Source organism: Phyllostomus hastatus, unplaced genomic scaffold (assembly GCF_019186645.2).
Source record: "Phyllostomus hastatus isolate PE091 unplaced genomic scaffold, TTU_PhHast_1.1 phas_contig_86, whole genome shotgun sequence".
Taxonomy (NCBI): domain Eukaryota; kingdom Metazoa; phylum Chordata; class Mammalia; order Chiroptera; family Phyllostomidae; genus Phyllostomus; species Phyllostomus hastatus.
In genome coordinates this window covers 28,431,922-28,450,087 of record NW_025333977.1, presented here as the reverse complement: position 1 = coordinate 28,450,087, position 18,166 = coordinate 28,431,922, and the positions used below count along the sequence as shown (strand labels likewise).

General features: G+C 39.0%; 1 protein-coding gene and 1 non-coding gene across 2 annotated transcripts in view; both read left to right on the top strand.

Moving 5' to 3' along the window:
* The window catches only part of ZMAT3 (zinc finger matrin-type 3), a 76,631-nt gene extending 74,959 nt beyond the window's left edge, over window positions 1-1,672 (top strand). The window contains exon 6 of the mRNA XM_045851063.1: window positions 1,499-1,672. Within this exon, the coding sequence (XP_045707019.1) occupies window positions 1,499-1,671 (173 nt within the window). The 3' untranslated portion in view covers window position 1,672. The remainder of the gene's footprint in view (window positions 1-1,498) is intronic.
* On the top strand, window positions 661-732 carry TRNAA-AGC. Its single transcript has one exon. It is a non-coding gene; the product is annotated as a tRNA-Ala (tRNA).
* Window positions 1,673-18,166: the final 16,494 nt, after the last annotated feature.

Genomic DNA, 18,166 nt, shown 5'->3' with positions numbered 1-18,166 from the left:
TTTTATAATTTAAATTTTCTCTCATAAACCTGACATGGATGTTTGCTTGTCAATAAATCTAGAGCTACAGAATCATTTTAAGGGCTATAAATTCACTTGCAGAAAAATACCATATCACCAGTCTGCTGTTGATGGACATTCAGGTTGTTTCCAGTATTTCACTATTATAAAAAAAGCTGCCAACAGCCTACGTTTGAATTTTTATGAGTAGTGTAAATTGCTATGCTGAAATTGCTGGGAAGAAGGTAAGCACATTTAACATTTCCAGTTTAATATTGCTTAAAGAAGCCCTGGCTGGCATAGCTCAGTGGATTGAGTGTGGGCTGTGAACCAAAGTGTTGCAGGTTCAATTCCCAGTCAGGGTACATGCCTGGGTTGTAGGCCATGACCCCCAGCAACCGCACATTGATGTTTCTCTCTCTCTCTCTCTTTCTTGCTCCTTTCCCTCTCTAAAAATAAATAAATAAAATCTTTAAAAATATTGCTTAAAGAAAAGTGTATTTATCATTTTGGCTAATGCATTGGCAAGACAGTGGTGAGGATGAATACATTTAAAGGGGCAGAGAGAAGGAAATTCACTCTACTCCTCTATCAAGAGTAAGTCCAAAGTACCTCACATAGGTGAGAGAAAGTGTGTTGCTTCCAAAGGCAATTCTAGGAGGGGGTGTAGCTCAGTGGTAGAGCGCATGCTTAGCATGCACGAGGCCCTGGGTTCAATCCCCGGCACCTCCACGTTCCTCAAAGGCAATTCTGTGGGTCTTTAAAAAAAAATCTTTCTTAGTTATGTAACCTTGTATTACAATGTATAAAAGTCTTCAGCACATCAGGAAATTTGTCAAAGTAGAAGCCAAGGTGTGAATTAAGAGTGAGTGCAAGAAGGGGAAGGATTTTGTTGGAGGAGAATAATGCCACAGCCCATTTGTAGTTCATCCTCTTTCTCCTGTCCCAAGTCAGTCTGTGGGATGCCTCGTGACACCGGGTCTGTTGTGTGTTGTGAGGATATCCACGGCTCCTGTCTGGCTGCTTCCCAATTTATTCCCATGCTTGTACTGAAGAAAAGGATGCCATTAGATGTATCTATTTCCCCATGTTGTTCCTTTCCTTCACTTTAGATAAATGCTCTGAAAAAGTCAAGCTGGAAGAAGTTAGAGTTTTGGGGTTGAGGCCATAGCATTTATAGTCTGTATTAGTTAAGGCTTCAGTGACAACAAAACACAAAATCTCTAAAATCTTTTTTTAAAGATTTTATTTGTTTATTTTTAAAGAGAGGAGAAGGGAGGGAGGAAGAGAGGGAGAGAAACATCTGTGTGTGGTTGCCTTTCGTGCGCCCCCAACAGGGGACCTGACCCACAACCCAGGCACGTGCCCTGACTGGGAATTAAACTGGCGACCCTTTGGTTCACAGGCCAGCACTCAATCCACTGGACCACACCAGCCAGGGCAAAATTGCTAAACTCTTAATGGATTAACCCAACAGAAGTTTGTTTCTTGCTTTCAGAAACTTTGATGCACATCTCGGGACTCCTCACGGCCACTCTCCCTGACGCGTTGTCAGCTGGATCCAGGCTTTGTTTCTGTTTGGAGACTGGCCCTGTGTTCTCACCTCGTGGCTTCCAGAGCTGCCACTCTCTAATGCCTCAGCTCAGAAGTGACACACAGATTTCAGTGTGATGACCCGAAATAAAAAAACAAAATATGACCAAGTGACAAGTAAGCTGGTATTATTTACGAGTCAGTAGTCTGTGCTTTATCAGCAAAAGACTTCAACCCTGGTTCCATTATTCTGGGGTCTGCTCTGAGCCCGGGCGGGAACAATGTCCCTCTGAGTGAGGGCTGCCTCAAGGTTGGACTTCCAAAGTTCTGAGTTGGAGGGGATGAAACAACCCTCCAAGCAGGTGCCTGGTGCTCCCATAAAATGTTTAAAGCACACTGACAGCTAGATTTATTTATACCTTTTCAAACAAAAGAACTTTGCTGAACTCAGCTATAGGGACAAAAGGTGAGTAAGGCATTTTGCTGCTTATGGAAACAGCCTGGTCCCTGGCTCTCAGATCTTTGATTTTAGAGCTCAGCTCTGACCTTTGCACTTCTCCCTTGATTTAGAGGACTTGTAAAGTCTCTCTCTCCCGGTTTGCTTGACTCATCTTCACCTTCAATTCTTGGCCTTGCTAATTTTCCCAATTTGGGGGGTCCCCACAACTTTTGGTGAGAAGCAAGCTCAATTGGCCCCTGTCTCAGGGAACCCCGTCGGCCTGGCTGAGCCCCAGAGACTCCCTCCCAGCGTGGTCCCAGGAGGCTCAGTCTGTTGGTAGCTGGTGGCGGTGTTGAGTGTGAATGCCACGTGTCAGCCAGGCTGCCTGTGTCAGAATCCTGTGCCTGCCACTTACTGGCTGAATGACCTCAGTCAAGACACTGAGCCTCTTTGTGCCTGAGCTTTCTCATTTGGAAAATGAGAAATAACAATAAGAGTACTAGCCTCATGGGATTGTTATGAGGTTTAAACAAGGATTAAGTAAAATGAGTAAACATGCATAGAACAGTGCCTGGCCTATAGTAAGTGCTTAGTGATTTAATCTGTCATTACTTATTATTTACAATAAATGAGCCCTGGGGGTACAAGGAGGGAAGCAATTAATTTGGTCCAAGACAGCTGGGAAAAGCTCCATAGAAATGATGATAATTGAACAGAGTTTGGATCGATGAGTGATTTCACAGAGGAGGGCTTGGAGGGAGGGCAGTGTGAGATGAGAAACAGATTCAAAGACTCAGGCAGTTGAATATGACAGGAAGTTCACTATGCATGCCCCATGCGCTAAATGGTGAGGGTCAGAGAGCACAGGCATCAGGCTGGAGAGCTGGGACGAGGGGTTACTGACAAGGACTTGAATGCCAAACCAGTAAGCTGGTACCTTTCTCCTAGGTAACAGGAAGCCAACAATCACTTTTAGGCAAGGAAGTGATTTGGTCAGGTTTGCGAGATCACAGTGGCTGTGGTGTGAAGGGTAGATTGCAGTGGGCTGGAGTGCTGGCAGGGAGTGGCATCGAGGACTGGGATTTCATTAAGCGTGGGGGAGAAATCACATGAGAACTTTATATAATGGGCCATTAATAATGCCTGCTCTCCCTTTCCCTATTTTCCTGTTGGGTTTTTGGATGGTGTATGAGGTGTTAGTTTTGGGTCTAGTGTTGGTTGTTTGTTTTTGCTTGTTTATTTTGTCTTTCTGTTATTTATATGTTATGTTCCAAAAGCATTATATGAAAAAAGTTAGTCCTTATACTAATAATTCATAGCATAATTCCAAAATACTGCTTTCTCTCCACTCACCTACTGTGTCAGTCAACTTGAAACTTTCTACAGCCAGTGTAGACCGACAGGTTAAAACGTGTTTGACACCACAGCACTGTGGCTTTGAGTGTGCATAGGCTTCAGTGGCCCCTGAATTTAGCCCTTCCTCTGCTTCGCTTGTCACACCATTAGTGGTGTCCCTGGGTGAGTGACCTAGGGTTACAGATTAAATTTTAAAACCCATCTCGGCATTTTTCTGCTTGCATTGGTTGGACTTAGCCTGAGATTTCATTAAATATTTAATTGTATTTGGTTTGCTGCAGGGTAAAGTCTAAAAGAACTCCAAATGGTCTTTTATTTTCACAGTTCACCTGTACTTTTTGTTATTCTCAAATAAAAGGCTCCTGCCTTCAGACACAAAGTTATTTCAAGAATTTTACTATCGTATGCCCTCCTCAAGTGTTTTGAATTACGTTACCTGCAAAACTAATCCACCGAGAGCTTTGTAAAAACCCTGCACAGGTCTGGAGAGTGTCCAATTGGACTTTGTAGCCGCATTCCCTACCCACCTCATCCCTTCATTTATAAAGCTCATGTTTTTTAATTTTTTTCCCTTGCTTTGTACCTCCTGAAAAAGTAGCAAAGCTACCCATGGTTTTAGAAATTTCTTTTCTCAGAGGTTAGAGCAAAAGCCTACAAAGATAGAAGAAAACCCTGACAGAGATCTTTATTTTAAACACATTTTTATTTGGCTGAGAATCAGCTTTCCTTTTCATTAATACTTAATAAAAGGTTTTTAGAGTTGACCAGTTTGTCCCTCTTAGAAACATTCTTCTTCATTAAAAAGTCCTTAGAAATGTTCAGCCCAGCCTGAATAGTAATCAGGTACGTTTTGCTTGAGTCTACAGGGTAGGAGAAGGTCATTGGTATTGCACCCAAAGTAGTTCCTCCAGGCGCAATTAATTAACCTGGTGAAACTGTTGCCAGAAGTGGCTTCCCCCTTCCCCTCCCCCCTTCTCTTGAAGGATGGTTGGGTTTTTCAGTGGGCTTTCTGGAAGACCTCCAGTTGACACGGAAGACTTCTTTGCTGTAGTAGCTTTTGTGAATCCCTTTGGGTGTGCCAGAAAGATCCAAGAAATTAAATATTATCTGTGCCTCCAAAGCCAATAGGGGTTCTACTTAAATTTTCTTTTCTTTACATCTGCATTGCCATCATTCCTTAGAAAAGAACTCTTAGCTTACTTCCAATCAGCCTCTGCAGGTTTCTGGAAAAGTATACGAGCTGTCCTCAGATATTTGAAAGTCTATCAAGTGGAGGAGTATGTAACATATTCAATATACAGCTCTGAGTGATAATACTAGTAAAAGTAGGTAAAACATGCCAGGAGGCAAAGTTTCTCGGTTCTTCAGATAGGTGAATGCTAATGGGCGGTGGGATTGGAGTGGGCAAGTTTTCGGAGTTAAATAAATTAGGAAATGCTGTGTTAATACTGTTAAACAGATTTCCTTATCAAAGCTAATGAGCATTGTAATTATCCAATAAAAGCACATAATATGTGCTTATTTGACCATGGAATATTTTCCATGGAACAGCTTAAAGACCATATGCTCTTCACTGGAGCACTAAGAAAGTGCTACTGCCTAACGTGAGAATAAATCTTACTATTATAAGTTAGAAGTCTTAGACGTGTGTTCTAACTGCAATCAATGGCTGTGGGGCCTGAACACAAATATAAACTAAACATCTTGGGATTAATTTTATTTGTAAAACAGGAAGTAGACCTGATTATTCCTGACGTCCCTACTGGCTCTAAATTGCTACGTGTTGCATTGGAGCTTATTAACCCTCCCGTCTGCTGAGGCGTTCACATCTGAATCAGACCCCATTTGATGACGGGCACTAGCAGAAGGCGTTCGCCCTGGTTGTAAAGCCTTTATCAGCACACCACCTCTAGAACCAGGACAAAGGCTGTTTTCAGGAGCTTCTCTTCTGAAGTTGTACATGGCATTGTCAATGTGCCTATTGACAATGAAGCTGCAAAATGAAGTTAATAATAGTTCTGGTTATACTGCTAGATAATTGGGACTTTAAGTGCTTACTAAGTAATGAAAGATAGGTTCAGAGATATACATTATTTTGTTAGAATATGGCTATTATGGTGATAATTTTAGTGGTATTATGGTGACTCATTTTAGTTTGGAATGTCAAAGACTAGAAGAGTTTGTATTATTAACATCCATAGGAGTTAAAAACTAAGTATCATGGTATATTTAAAATTAGGTTCTTTGCAGCCACGTGTAATGGACATTTAGAATGGGGGAAACAACATGGAAAATTCATGTTTTACAACAGAGGCATTTTTTCTCCTCGTGTAAGTAAATCAAACCTAAAGTGCCTCTTAACTCTTCCTCAAAAACTGCAGGGGACAGGATTTTAATCAGCAATGAGTGCCATGAATATCCCACAGTTACCAGCAGAATGAATATGCTCTTATATTGCAAGTGAGCATCTGATGTGTGAGACAGAGATTACAGTCACGTTCAACCCACCACTGAGCACTTCCAACCATCTCTAGGCTATTACTTTTTTTTAAGAGTCTGTTTTTTAGAGCAATTTTAGGCTTACAACAAAATTGAAAGGTTGGTACACAGATTTAACCCCCACACTTGTGTAGCCTTTCCATTATCTACATCCCCTTCCAGAGTGGTAGACTTGTTACCAACATGAACCTACACTGACACATAATCACCCCAAGTCCACAGTTTACATTAAGGTTCATTCATAACTTGCACATTCTATAGGTTTGGACAAATGGCATATATCCATGATAATAGCATACAGGGTATTTCCACTTTTCTAATAATCCTCTCTGCCTACTTGTCTTTCCCCACCCCTCCATCACCTGTCAACCACCTATCCTTTCATTGTCTCCATAATTTTGCCCTTTCCAGAATGTCATATAGTTGGAATCACGCAGATTGTAGCCTTTTCAGATTGGCTTCTTGAATTTAGAACTATACTTTGAAAGTTCTGTAATGTCAGTTCATGGTTTGACAGTTTGTTCCTTTTTAGCACTGAGTAGCATTTTATTATTCCATTGTCTGGTTGTACCACAGTTTATTTATCCATTCACTTAGTGAAAGATATCTTTCTTGGTTGCATACAAGGTTTGGCAATGATGAATAAATCTTCCATTTATAGCTATGTGTAAGTTTTTGTGCAGACTTAAATTTTCAGCACTTTTGGGCAAATACCAAGGAGAGCAATTGTTTGACAATATGTAAGTGTATGTTTAGTTTTATAAGAAACCTCCAAACTGTCCTCCAAAGTGGCTGTGCCATTTTGCATTCCCACCAGCAGTGTATGAGATTTTCTGTTGTTCACATCCTTGCCAACATGTGGTATTGTCTGTGTTATGGATCTTGGTCATTCTAATAGGTGGATAGTGGTATATCACTGTTATTATAATTTGCGTTTCCCTGATAATGTATAGTATGGAGCATCTTTTCTTTTGCTTACTTGCTGTCTGTGTATCTTTTTTGGTGAAGTGTCTGTTAAGGTCTTTGGCCCATTTTTAAATCAGGTTGGTTGTTTTCTTAGTGCTGAGTTTTGAGGGTTGTTCGTATATTTTGGATACTAGACCTTTATCAGATATTTCTTTTGTGAATATTTTCTTCCAGTCTGTGGCTCATTTTCTCATTCTCTTGAAAACGTCTTTTGTAGAACTCAAGTTTTTAGTATTAATGAAGTCCAGCTTTTCCATTATTTCTTTCATGGATCATGTCTTTGGTGTTTTATCTAAAAATTCCTTGTCAGGCAGAAGGTCACCTAGGTTTTCTCCTATGCTATCTTCTAGAAGTTTCATGTCATTGAGTTTTGCATTTAGATTAATGATAGATTGTGAGTTAATTTTCATGAAGGATAATAATGTGTCTAGATTTATTATTTTTTGCATGTGAATATCTAGTTGTTCCAGAATCATTTGTTGAAAGTTATTATGTTTTAAGAAGGATAGAAGAATTCCTCAGTATTCAGAGGGAAGACACCAAGATAATGAAGAGACTTTAAACTGTGCCATAGGAAAACAAGCTTACCATTCATGGGGTACTGAAACTAGGGAAGAGCAAACCATCATGGACATGACACCTGTCCTTAAATGTTTGAAGTGTCATCAGACGTATGAATGATGAAACACTTATGGTCTCAGTGGTGAAATATGGCCAGCAATTAGAAAGAAATAGGTTGTAGCTCCTTTTCAAAATTTTCTGAAAACCAGGGTTTCCAAAACTGGGATTGGTTGGTACAAGAAGGAATGGGTTCCTGTTGCTAGGTGCTTCCACAGTGTGTAGTTCAGCTTTGGGAAGTAAAAGGACTAGATCATTTTAAAAGTCTTTTCTAATATTGAGACTCTTGGCTTTTAAGCCTTGGTGAGGAGCACGAATCAACCCTTGTAAATGCATAGCAGTCAAGGAGAAGGACAGCACAATTCGGCTATACTTTGGAGCAACTTAGAAATAATGGTGAGAAAACAGACAAAAATGGCCATTGGAGGCAGGTATATAAGCTTATTCTTGGGGATAGTCTGACTTTTCTGTGGCTTTTACTAGAGGGCCATTTGCCCACTTTATAGCTGCCCACCAACCCATAGTTGTGGGCAAGCTTGGAGATAGGTGTGTTTAAATCACTTGGGGCATGTGAGCCAAGTTCTGGAAGTGCCAACTAGAGAACTGCACTGCTACCTAGCCACATAGCTAGGCATCCTGATGTCCTCTGCATATGATGCTAGGATTTCATAGCCTGGAATAACTCAATGGGACCTTCATTTTTTTAAAGGCAAGTACATATTAAACTTCTGTTATGCAGCAGTAAGGAACTATATTGAAGCTGGCCATGTTTCACAGAGTTACATAGAGAACAATTTTCACTCATTATTTCTTTGGAACTGATTTGCAATTCAATACATCAGAGATTTCTATTCACTGACCATTGTAAAACTAAAAATTTTGTCCCTTCACTGAGAAATTTCATCATGCCTTGATGTATTTCATAAGTGTCATTTCCATGAAAAATGTGTGAGGGAAAGAGGCTAGGAAAAATGTTTATTTTCCTAGTTGGGAACATTGAGATGAGATTAATTTTGATTGCATTGGCTGTATTAATTTATAATCATATACAATAAGTATTATTGTTGAAAACCATAATATATGCTCATGTTTGGCAGCATGGAATGACAATGAGCTAATTAATCACTCTCTCTTCACACTTTAGATAGGCATGGTTTGCATAGTCACCACAGATCCTGAGTGACACTCCAAAAGGGGATGCTAAACTTGAAAACCACCTTGATTGTTATGGGACCAGGTCTCATGAGTGAGAATCAGGGCAATCATTTAATTTATTAATTTATACAGAATTTTTTTTCCAAATAGGTTTTCTTTCCTCCCTTCCTCCCTTCATCCTTCCTTTTTTCTCTATAATAAAATTGATATCATCCAATATTTCTCTGTTTTCATTGTCTATTACAGAACTCAGTTACAGAAAGTCACTCACTCCTAATTCCTAGCTCACTGTTCTCTCTCATTTTTATAATGATCAATGATCATTGCTTTATGTTGATATCAGCTATTTTGTTTTATATACACCTTTATATTATATATTTCTTTAAATATTTTTTTAGAAATAGGCAGAATCTACATGATATATACATTAAAAAAATGGCAGGCCAGAAGGCACTACCATTAATAGATGAAACTGTTTGCATTTCACAAGTACTTTTGAATGTCTTGGGTTTTGCATTCCACACCAGAGAATCAGGCTCTATCTTAAGAAACATCTTGTATGAACATATGAAACATGCCAGACACGGAAATGTGCCATCTTCACAGTGTTTTCATATTAAATGGAACTTTACTGAGAGAGTTTTTACAAAATAAAGATTTGACTCTCTTTACCAGTCTTCCCAGCCCCCATGATAAAGAGAAACCATTGTATAATTGCACATATATCTTTAAATTCAGAGAACTACTACATCCTGGACAGGGCTAGAGACGTCGGAGAGGAGCGTGTGAAATGCTGATGTCTATGTAGACTAGATGGGGGTTGGCTGAACAGGCGCAGGAGCAGTGGCGGTCCGAGAGCATTGATGGGATAAACCTGGTCAAAGCCATATCGCCAGAGAAGTCATTAGCTGAGGTGGGGAGGTCCAGCCGGTGCTTGGAGTGCTAGTTATCAAAGTTGGCAGCACATTTGAATAACCTGGGAAGCTTTTAAAACTAGGAAAGTGGAGAGGTCAGTGTGATAACAGTCTTTTTGGGGGATGGGGTGGGGAGGGAAGAGAGGGTTTGTCTGCAGTAGAACTGAATCATTACTAGCCTCTGGAGGATGTGGGGTTGCTGTCCAAAGAGCCTCGATGTGGAGCTTTACAGAGACACCGATGACTCATCCTCATGAATCTGTTCTAGGTAAGTGTTCCATTTTTGTTAGAACATTATGGCCCTTTAATGCTGTCTTTAATGTTACCCCTGCTTTATTCCTCAGGGGGAGACATTGCAGCCAGAGAAGGAACCAATCTGTTTACTTTTTTCAAATGACACTTTCATAATCAATACATATGAAAGGCTTGTGGTGCATGCAGGACCTAGAGCTGATGGCTTAGTGCTGAATGCTTTTTCCACCACTTACTAGTGGTATGAAGCCAGACAAGTTGTTTAACTTCCATATAGAACACACATAGTAGTAACAGCAGCCTCCTAGGTTTTTATTGCAAGTATGAAATGATGTAATACAGGCACACGATGCTGAAGATAGACTGAGATACAGTACACACCAGGCCAGTCGGTCTCAAAGCATGTCCCTAGACCAGAAGCATCAGGGTCACCTTGGACTTGTTAGAAATGGAGATTCTCTGTTTTCACCACAGGTTTACTAATTCAGAATTTCTGGTGATCTGAGTTTTAACGAAAAGATTTTGGTATTGACTAATGTTGGAGAGCCACTGTGTGAAGGGTTACTTGTGGATGTTTAATTAATTCCCACCAGCATACATTTCAAGTAGCAAATTCATTCTGGTGGTTATTACTTATTTAAAAAATATCCTCTTCTACCTAATTAAACTAATTACATTTAAATAGCCAAACCATTCTCCTTAATTCACAATCCAAACAATTACTTTCAAGTGATTTATTTATAATTATCACCTCCATCACTGAAAGATGACTACAAAATTTTCCAACTAGGGCATACCAGAGAAAAAAATTTCAGCATTGCTCTGGGGTATAGATTTAGAAAATCTTCGGAATGACGGTGGCTAGCTGTCTGGGATTTTGAAGAGATGGGCCTGACTAAGGTCCTCCAAACTGTGATAAACCCAGCTAAGTAGGTGGGATGAGACTGTTTATAAAAGGCCTTGCAGTCAGTAAAATTAAGCTTGATCTAGTAAAAGTCAGTAGTGACCATTGAACTTTATTTGAGTATGGGAGTGATGCAGTGCGTGGGAAGTGGAAAGGGGAATTGTAGTGGAGAGGGCTGGATATCCAAGGCCAGCATCATGGAGGCGGCCGAACTCTGAGGGGTTAGGAGATTGCAGAGGCCTTAGACTATAGTGCTCCGGAAGAGGCTGGGAGAGAAAACTCACTGACCTCTTCCAGAGATCGACTATATGTTAAATTACAGTAAAAGCAGTGATGTGATTAGGCCCAGGGATGTCATCCAAAGGGGCATCTTCTAGTGGGGATTGGAGCCATAGGATTTTGCAGATGCAGTGTAGGCAGTTACTTTGTATTTCCAGGTGATCTTTCTTCATTGGCTAATGGGTGGTGGCACAGGCTGACAAGACAAAACAGGTGATCTGGACCCCTTCAAAGGTCCTGAGATTGGGGGAGACCTTCACTTCAGAAGCATGTATTTTCCAGGGTCTGTGACAACAGTACTGGATACTAAAGTGGACAAATGATGTGGACTCTAGTGCCTTAAGCTGAGTGTGTGTGTATGTGTGTGTACGAGAGGGAGGGAGGGAAAGAGGGGGAAAGAGAGAGAGAGATAGAGATAGAGGTAGAGGTAGAGATAGAGAGACTCTAGTTTTGCAAGTAGGAGTCTATCCTTTGCCCTTACAACATTTTGTGAGTCACTCTGAAACTGGGTTCTTTTCTCAGGAAAGAACAGGTGTTCTTCCAACTAGAGCCTTCCTCATGGGGTCCAAGTGGGAACCACCTTGACTCCCACCTCTTGGAGAACTTTTGCTTAAAGATGTCTAGGTTCTTAGAGTCAGGTGCCTTTTATTCCATGGTTTTGGGGCTTGCAGTTGTGTGCTGAGTGTCACAGAATCAATTTTTTGTCAGGGTCACTGTAGCATGAAAGATTTTTCTCTGAGGTAGATTTTGAGGAAGAGAGTAGGATGGTAGACCCAAGATTTCTAGGGATGCCTTACTTGGCACTTATTTTTTGTAATGATAAGGTATAAGACTTATAGAGTATTGTGATCATCTATTTGTGGGATGTTTTAGGAACTAGACACCTTATAAACCTGGGAAGTCATTTAGATTCTGCTCAAACACATCCTAATTTAGAAGTGCACTCACATTTTGGTAGGTGGGGTTGTGCAGAATCACCAGGATTTCCTCTATGTATTTAGGAATGAGTTTTATTTCTCAAACTGGAAAACCATCAGCCAGCGGGAATATTGAAGACATCACTACCTCTTTTCCTCTCTTCCTTCCTATTATCTATATACCTATCAAATCTATTGTCTGTCTATCTATCTATCTATCTATCTATCTATCTATCTATTTAATTTCATCTCTTTGTTTAGATGAGGATTACACAATCACAGCATTTGTGGGTGAAGATACTTCTACTGTTTGAATAAGTAAATCATTCCTTTTAAAGCTTTAGCCTTTAGAAACCTATTTAAAAAGCAGCACAAGATCCTTTGAGTGACACTGTAAGTTACTGTTGTAGTTCAAAAAGCAGTTTCAATTCAGGCTTAAGAACCACAGAGCCAGGGAACCTAATCAACAAAACATACAAGCAAGCAAAATACAACCAGAGACATTGACATTAAGAACAAACTGACAGTAACCAGAGGGGAGGGGATAATGGGGGGAAAAGAGAGAAGGGTTTTCAGGAACAACTATAAAGGACCCATGGACAAAACCAGAGGGGAGTGGAATTGAGAGTGGGGATGGTTGGGGTTGGGGGGAGTAGTGGAGAGAAAATGGAGACAACTGTACTTGAACAACAATAAAAAAGATAAGTTAAAAAAAGCAGTTTCAGTGAAATAGGAATGAGTCTAGATATAGTGCTGGTTCAATGCTTCCCATCAAATTTCTTCTTGATCTTTCTCTCGAGCAGCTCCCACCTATAGAGATAAGTATCAAAGTCCTTTGGTGCAGAGGAACAATGTGGAGGCAGAAATCCCCTTTCAAGAGGACAATGAAAGGTCAAAATGGGCATTTTGTTTTCTTTTTCCCAGAGTGTATTCTTAGTAATATAATAGCTGAAAGGTCACCCTTATAACTCAGAAAAGTCAGAAGGTTACAAGTGAGAGAAGATCCTAAGAAAACGTGGATAGAATCCCTAGCAGGAAAAGAGCAACTGGTGGTGGTGTGTGTGTGTGTGTGTGTGTGTGTGTGTGAGAGAGAGAGAGAGAGAGAGAGAGAGAGAGAGATGGAGAGAGAGATATGGAGAGAGAGAGAATATCATGCATTAAACATTATAGAAAGTGGGGGCACAGCTGGTGCCCGGACAGTGAGTCATGTGCTCTCTGAAACATCAAATAATCCTTCTCTGTTTGACTACTTCACAATTATGGACTGTCAAATTTCCTTCTGGTATTTGTTTTAAAAATAAATGCCCAGCCAGAGTGTTTAACCCCTTCCATGCTTTCCAGCTGTTCTACTTGTATCGTTGACTCAAATGTCACCCTGAGCTGTTGAAACCTGCCCATGTGGCATTATGTTCTGTAACCTTTCATTTCACATAGGTCAACACTTGGCTTTTAATTGCTAGCAAATTTCAGGCACTACTGACTCAGGCTGGGCTGCTAGGGGTGAAAGATTTATTCCAGAGATAAATCTCTCTGGAATCCTTGTGAAATAGCCAGTCACTCAGAAAACAATTTTGAATCTTTTACACAAAGCAAAAAGATGAATGCTTACTCAGGTGTCATAAAGGGGATACATATTACAAACTAGTAGCTTTTTCATTGCCTTTTCCTCCTTATATTGGCAATTACTCTGAGTTGCTGGCTAGATTCTGTGGTCTTTTGGAAACTTGGGCCCATAGACAGGTAAATGTATTATTTAGTCTTGTCATTATTATTGTGATTTTTTCCCAATCAATATTTGGATGCAGGAACATCAATATATCAACTTTATCTTACATATCAAAGCCTCAATTGAAATTTCCAAAGGCTTGTCACTATCTCAGATGTGCTCTTAAGCACCTACCTAGTACTCCTTCGTTTGCATCATCAATTTAATTCTAGAAAAAATGATGAATTATAGAGGATGGGCCTCTTACTGTCTTCTCTTTGCAGATAGCTGCTCATAGTCAAGATTCAGAGTAGCTTAGACACACAAAGCTTCCTGGCCATGGAATAGTTTAAAATTATACTTGGAATTTCTCTAGAAAGAAGTCTGCTTTCTTTAAATACCTCTATTTAATGACACTACTTTTGTCCTGTTTCCATCCTAAAACTACTTGGCACCTTCTAAGAAGAAAGGAGAGAGGGGTTTCGGGATGAGCTAACGCCCAGCTGAGGATACTCAAGGATGTAGAAGACTGGAACCAGTGGCATGCTGAAAGTAAAAACTATGTGCTTTTCTTTTATGCTCATACTAAATGTGGCATGCATTATGACTGAAACCATTACAAAATTGTGGAGTGTAGCCCTGACTGGTGTAGCCCAATGGATTGAGCACAGGTCACCATTTCAATTCCCAATCGGGGCACATGCCTGGGTTGCAGGCCAGGTTTCCAGTAAGGGATGTGCAAGAGGAAGCCACATACTGATATTTCTCTCCCTCTCCTTCTCTTTTCCTTCCCCTCTTTCTAAAAATAAATAGATAAAATCTTTTAAAAATTGTGGAATGTATTTTTTTGTGCCAGTTGCTATGCTAAGTAGTGGTATTCACAACATGTGAAATTTAGGACAGTTATTACTCCCATTTTATAGAAGATACTGAAGATCAGAATGATTCAGTGATTTACCCAAGGTCACAAGGCAACTAAGTGGCAAAGTTGGGCTGGAAACCTATTTCCTCCGACTGCAGTCAGGCTCTCATTTTGCATATTCGATAAGATAGCATAGGTCAACTTCTTGGTATTTGGTTCCTCCGCTTCTTCCTCTCCTGTTCTTCCCTCCAATCTTCCTTCTGTCTCCCTCTTCAAATTACAATTTGAGTAGTTAACACTTTTTGAAGGCTATTTCTTTAGGGAAGCGATTTTCAACCAGAATGCTGCAAGAATTTTTAAAATGTGCACTAGCTGACTACTTAGTCAGGGACATTGACATCTTTTCCCTTAGATTGTCAAATAAAAAATGACAACAACCAACACAGCCATAGCTGTTCAGTGTGAGTGAATAAAAATTATACCTATTTTTTGTCAGATTGGCAAAAAATATATTTTTTGGGAGCTGCAAAATTTTAGTAATTTGTTTGTATGTGCCCTGAGATGAGAAAGGTTGAAAATCGCTGCTTTAGGGAGTTCTCAGATCTTCCAGACAAAGGAGTCCTTCCGATACATGCTTTTAGGGCACCACACATTTATTTTTCAGAGTGTACATCACAACTGATAATTACTGAGTATTTGTGCAAGTATTTTATAACGTCTCTTTTCCATACCAGACTTCATAGTCCATGAGAAGAGAAATCACCTCTGTCTTGTTCCTAACAATATCTCTAACCCTTGGCAGAGGCTACATACAAACAAGTAGCTCAAACATATTCATTAAATGAATAAATAAATGGCAGTCACTCTATGCATGGTAGCTGTCGTGTTATATTTATTATTTTTGATAGTTGAATATAAAAGATGCATATGGATACTCAATGGGGTAACTGAAGAACTTAGAAGAACAGTGCAACAAGGAAATTACAGAGTTAGTGATTTCTGAACCCAGCCTGAGATTGAGGTGGTGGCACCAAGAAGTATGACATGTGCAAAGTGGAATAAGGAGGGTAGGATGAGGGGAGAGCAAGTTGGCAAATGTTCTGTCTTTGACCTGTCAGTTACTTCTGAACAACTTCTGAAGAAGAATAGCCTTTCAACCTATAGCTTTAAGAGAAAGAATCCATTCATCTCTAAGCTTATTATGTTAATAAAAAAAGATCTAGAGGCAATTTTATGTTAATTTTTTCTTTTATTTTTATTGGATTTATTGGAATGACATTGGTTAATCAAATTACATAGGTTTCAGGTGTGCAATTCTATAATTCATCATCTGTATGTTGTATTGTGTGTTTACCACCCCAGGTGAAGTCTACTATCACTACAAGGCAATTTTAGTTATACACTTTCCCCCCAAAGTATTTTCCAATTTTCCCCATTGTTTTTCTGTGCTAGCTATGTTTTTTTTAATATATTCTTAATCAAAATTTATTTTTGAACCAATTGTTTTCATGTCTTAACAACTTGAAGCATTCTCTCTCTTTTAGGTCTGTGAAACTCACGGAGCAAATTTCTTTTACCCTTTAGGTTTTGTTGTTTAAAGTCACGTGAGACAACTTCTGTTGCATTTTTATCAGGTCTGTTTCACAATATATCAACCCTGTGGTTTTTGTAACATCTTAGACAAAGATAATATAATCTGACCAGAGCTGGCCTCTGATTGATTAGTCTGATTTGTAGACTGAAGTTTCATACTAGAGACATGTTAACATGTCAATCAAACTTTAGAACATTCAGCCTAGCTAAAACCACTACTGTAGCAGTGTTTTTTAATGCATCCTAGAAGATTGTGCCCAGTGAATATTCAGTGCTGTAATAATACAATAAAATATTTAAAAAAGATTTTATTTATTTTTAGAGAGAGGGGAAGGGAGGGAGAAAGAGAGGGAGAGAAACATCAATGTGTGGGAGAGAAACATAGAATGGTCACCTCTTGTAAGATATCCCAATAGGGGAACTGGCCCTGGTCCAGAATGGGCAGACTTTTGGTCCACTGGGTGACACCCAACCCACAGAGTCACACCAGTCAGGGCTGCAGTAAAATATTTTTAACCAAGGAAATGTGATTTTACTGCACCAAACCTATTTAAAATTATGAAAAGACAGCAGAAACAATTTCTTTTTTTATAATAGAAAGTTATGGTTTTAAGCAAAATTGTGTAGTCAAATAATAGAACATAGAGGAACACACTATTAAACACAAAAAGCAAGTAATTCAAGCTAAGAAAAACAATTACCCTACTTATTCAAAGAAAGAAATATGTAACTTACAGAAATACACAGAATGAAAAATAAACAGAAGTGTTTTTATTCAGTTTACTAGAACAGGAGAGGAGAGGTTTTTGTTTTGTGAAGTTGATTAGGTAGCAACAATTTTTTAAAAGCATTTTTTGAAGTAGCAGAAATAAGTTTTTACTTAAATGGTATCAAGGCTTTTCCAGGTGCAGTGGAGGAAATATAGATAGACCTTAATTTAAGAATAGCCCGTTTAAGATTTGCCTGTGCAAATAAGGTCAGCTGCTTCCTCTTCATTCTCTCCTAGAGACAGTTGCCTGCAGGTCCCCAATTACAGGATAATAAGAAAAAGAGTAAATGAGTTGGAAAACCTTTTATTACCAAAATATAGGATGTGGACTGTAGGAAGTCTAACCCTGTCCCCTCTGACTGTGCCCCTTCCACCGAAATGGTGTGGGGGTTTGTTTCTGGGAATTGTTGATGTGGAAATGAGCAGAGAATGGAGAAGTAGAGGACCGATTCCATTTGAGGTTTGTTTCCCTTCATTTTTACTTCATTATGTTGTATTTTTTAATTAAAGAATTTAGACAAATGTAAAAACAATGTACCCACCATCACAAGCAGGATACAGACAAATTTCCTTGTCTTGCTCAATTCCTTTCTGCTGTACCATGTAGTGGAACTCTTCCCTGTACAGAGATCTCCTGACCTGTTTTCTGACCATTTAGTCTTGCCTTTCCCAAAGTGTCAAATAAATGGACCTGGACAGCATATGATCTTTCCAGTCTAGCTTTTTTCACTTGGGATAGTTTTGCATCTTTGTCAAAAATCAATTGGCAGAATTCACTAGTAAAACATTTGGCTGTGAAATTTTCTTCATCACGAGGATTTTAATTACCATTCAATTGCTTTAGTGGATATAGAAATATTCAGATAATTTTTTTTTCTTTTTAGTACATTTTGGGTCATTGAGTCTTTCAAGGAATGGCTATATTTTCTTCACATTGTTGAATTTATAGCTATGGTTGTTTTTAGTATTCTATTTTTATCCTTTAATGTCTCTAAGGTTTTTGGTGATATATCTTCTTTTATCCATAATGTTAATAATTTGTATCTTTTTATTGACCTAGCTGGTTAGATATTTATAAATTTTATTGAATTCTTTATAGAACCAATGTTTGATTTCATGAATTTTCTTTGTTTCTATTCTACATTTTCACTTATTTCTGGTATTATAATCATTATTTATTTTCTTCCACCTGCTTGGGCTTTAGCTTTAGCTCTGATTTTCTAATTTCTTAAATGGAAATGCACCTTATTGATTTGAGATCTTCTCTTCTAACATTAGTATGCAATGCTATAAATTTCACCCTCTAATCACTGCTTTAGCTATATCCCACAAATTTTGATGAGTTGTACTTTCAACTAGTTAAAAATGTTTTCTAACTTTCCCTGAGACTGTTTATGTAACCCAT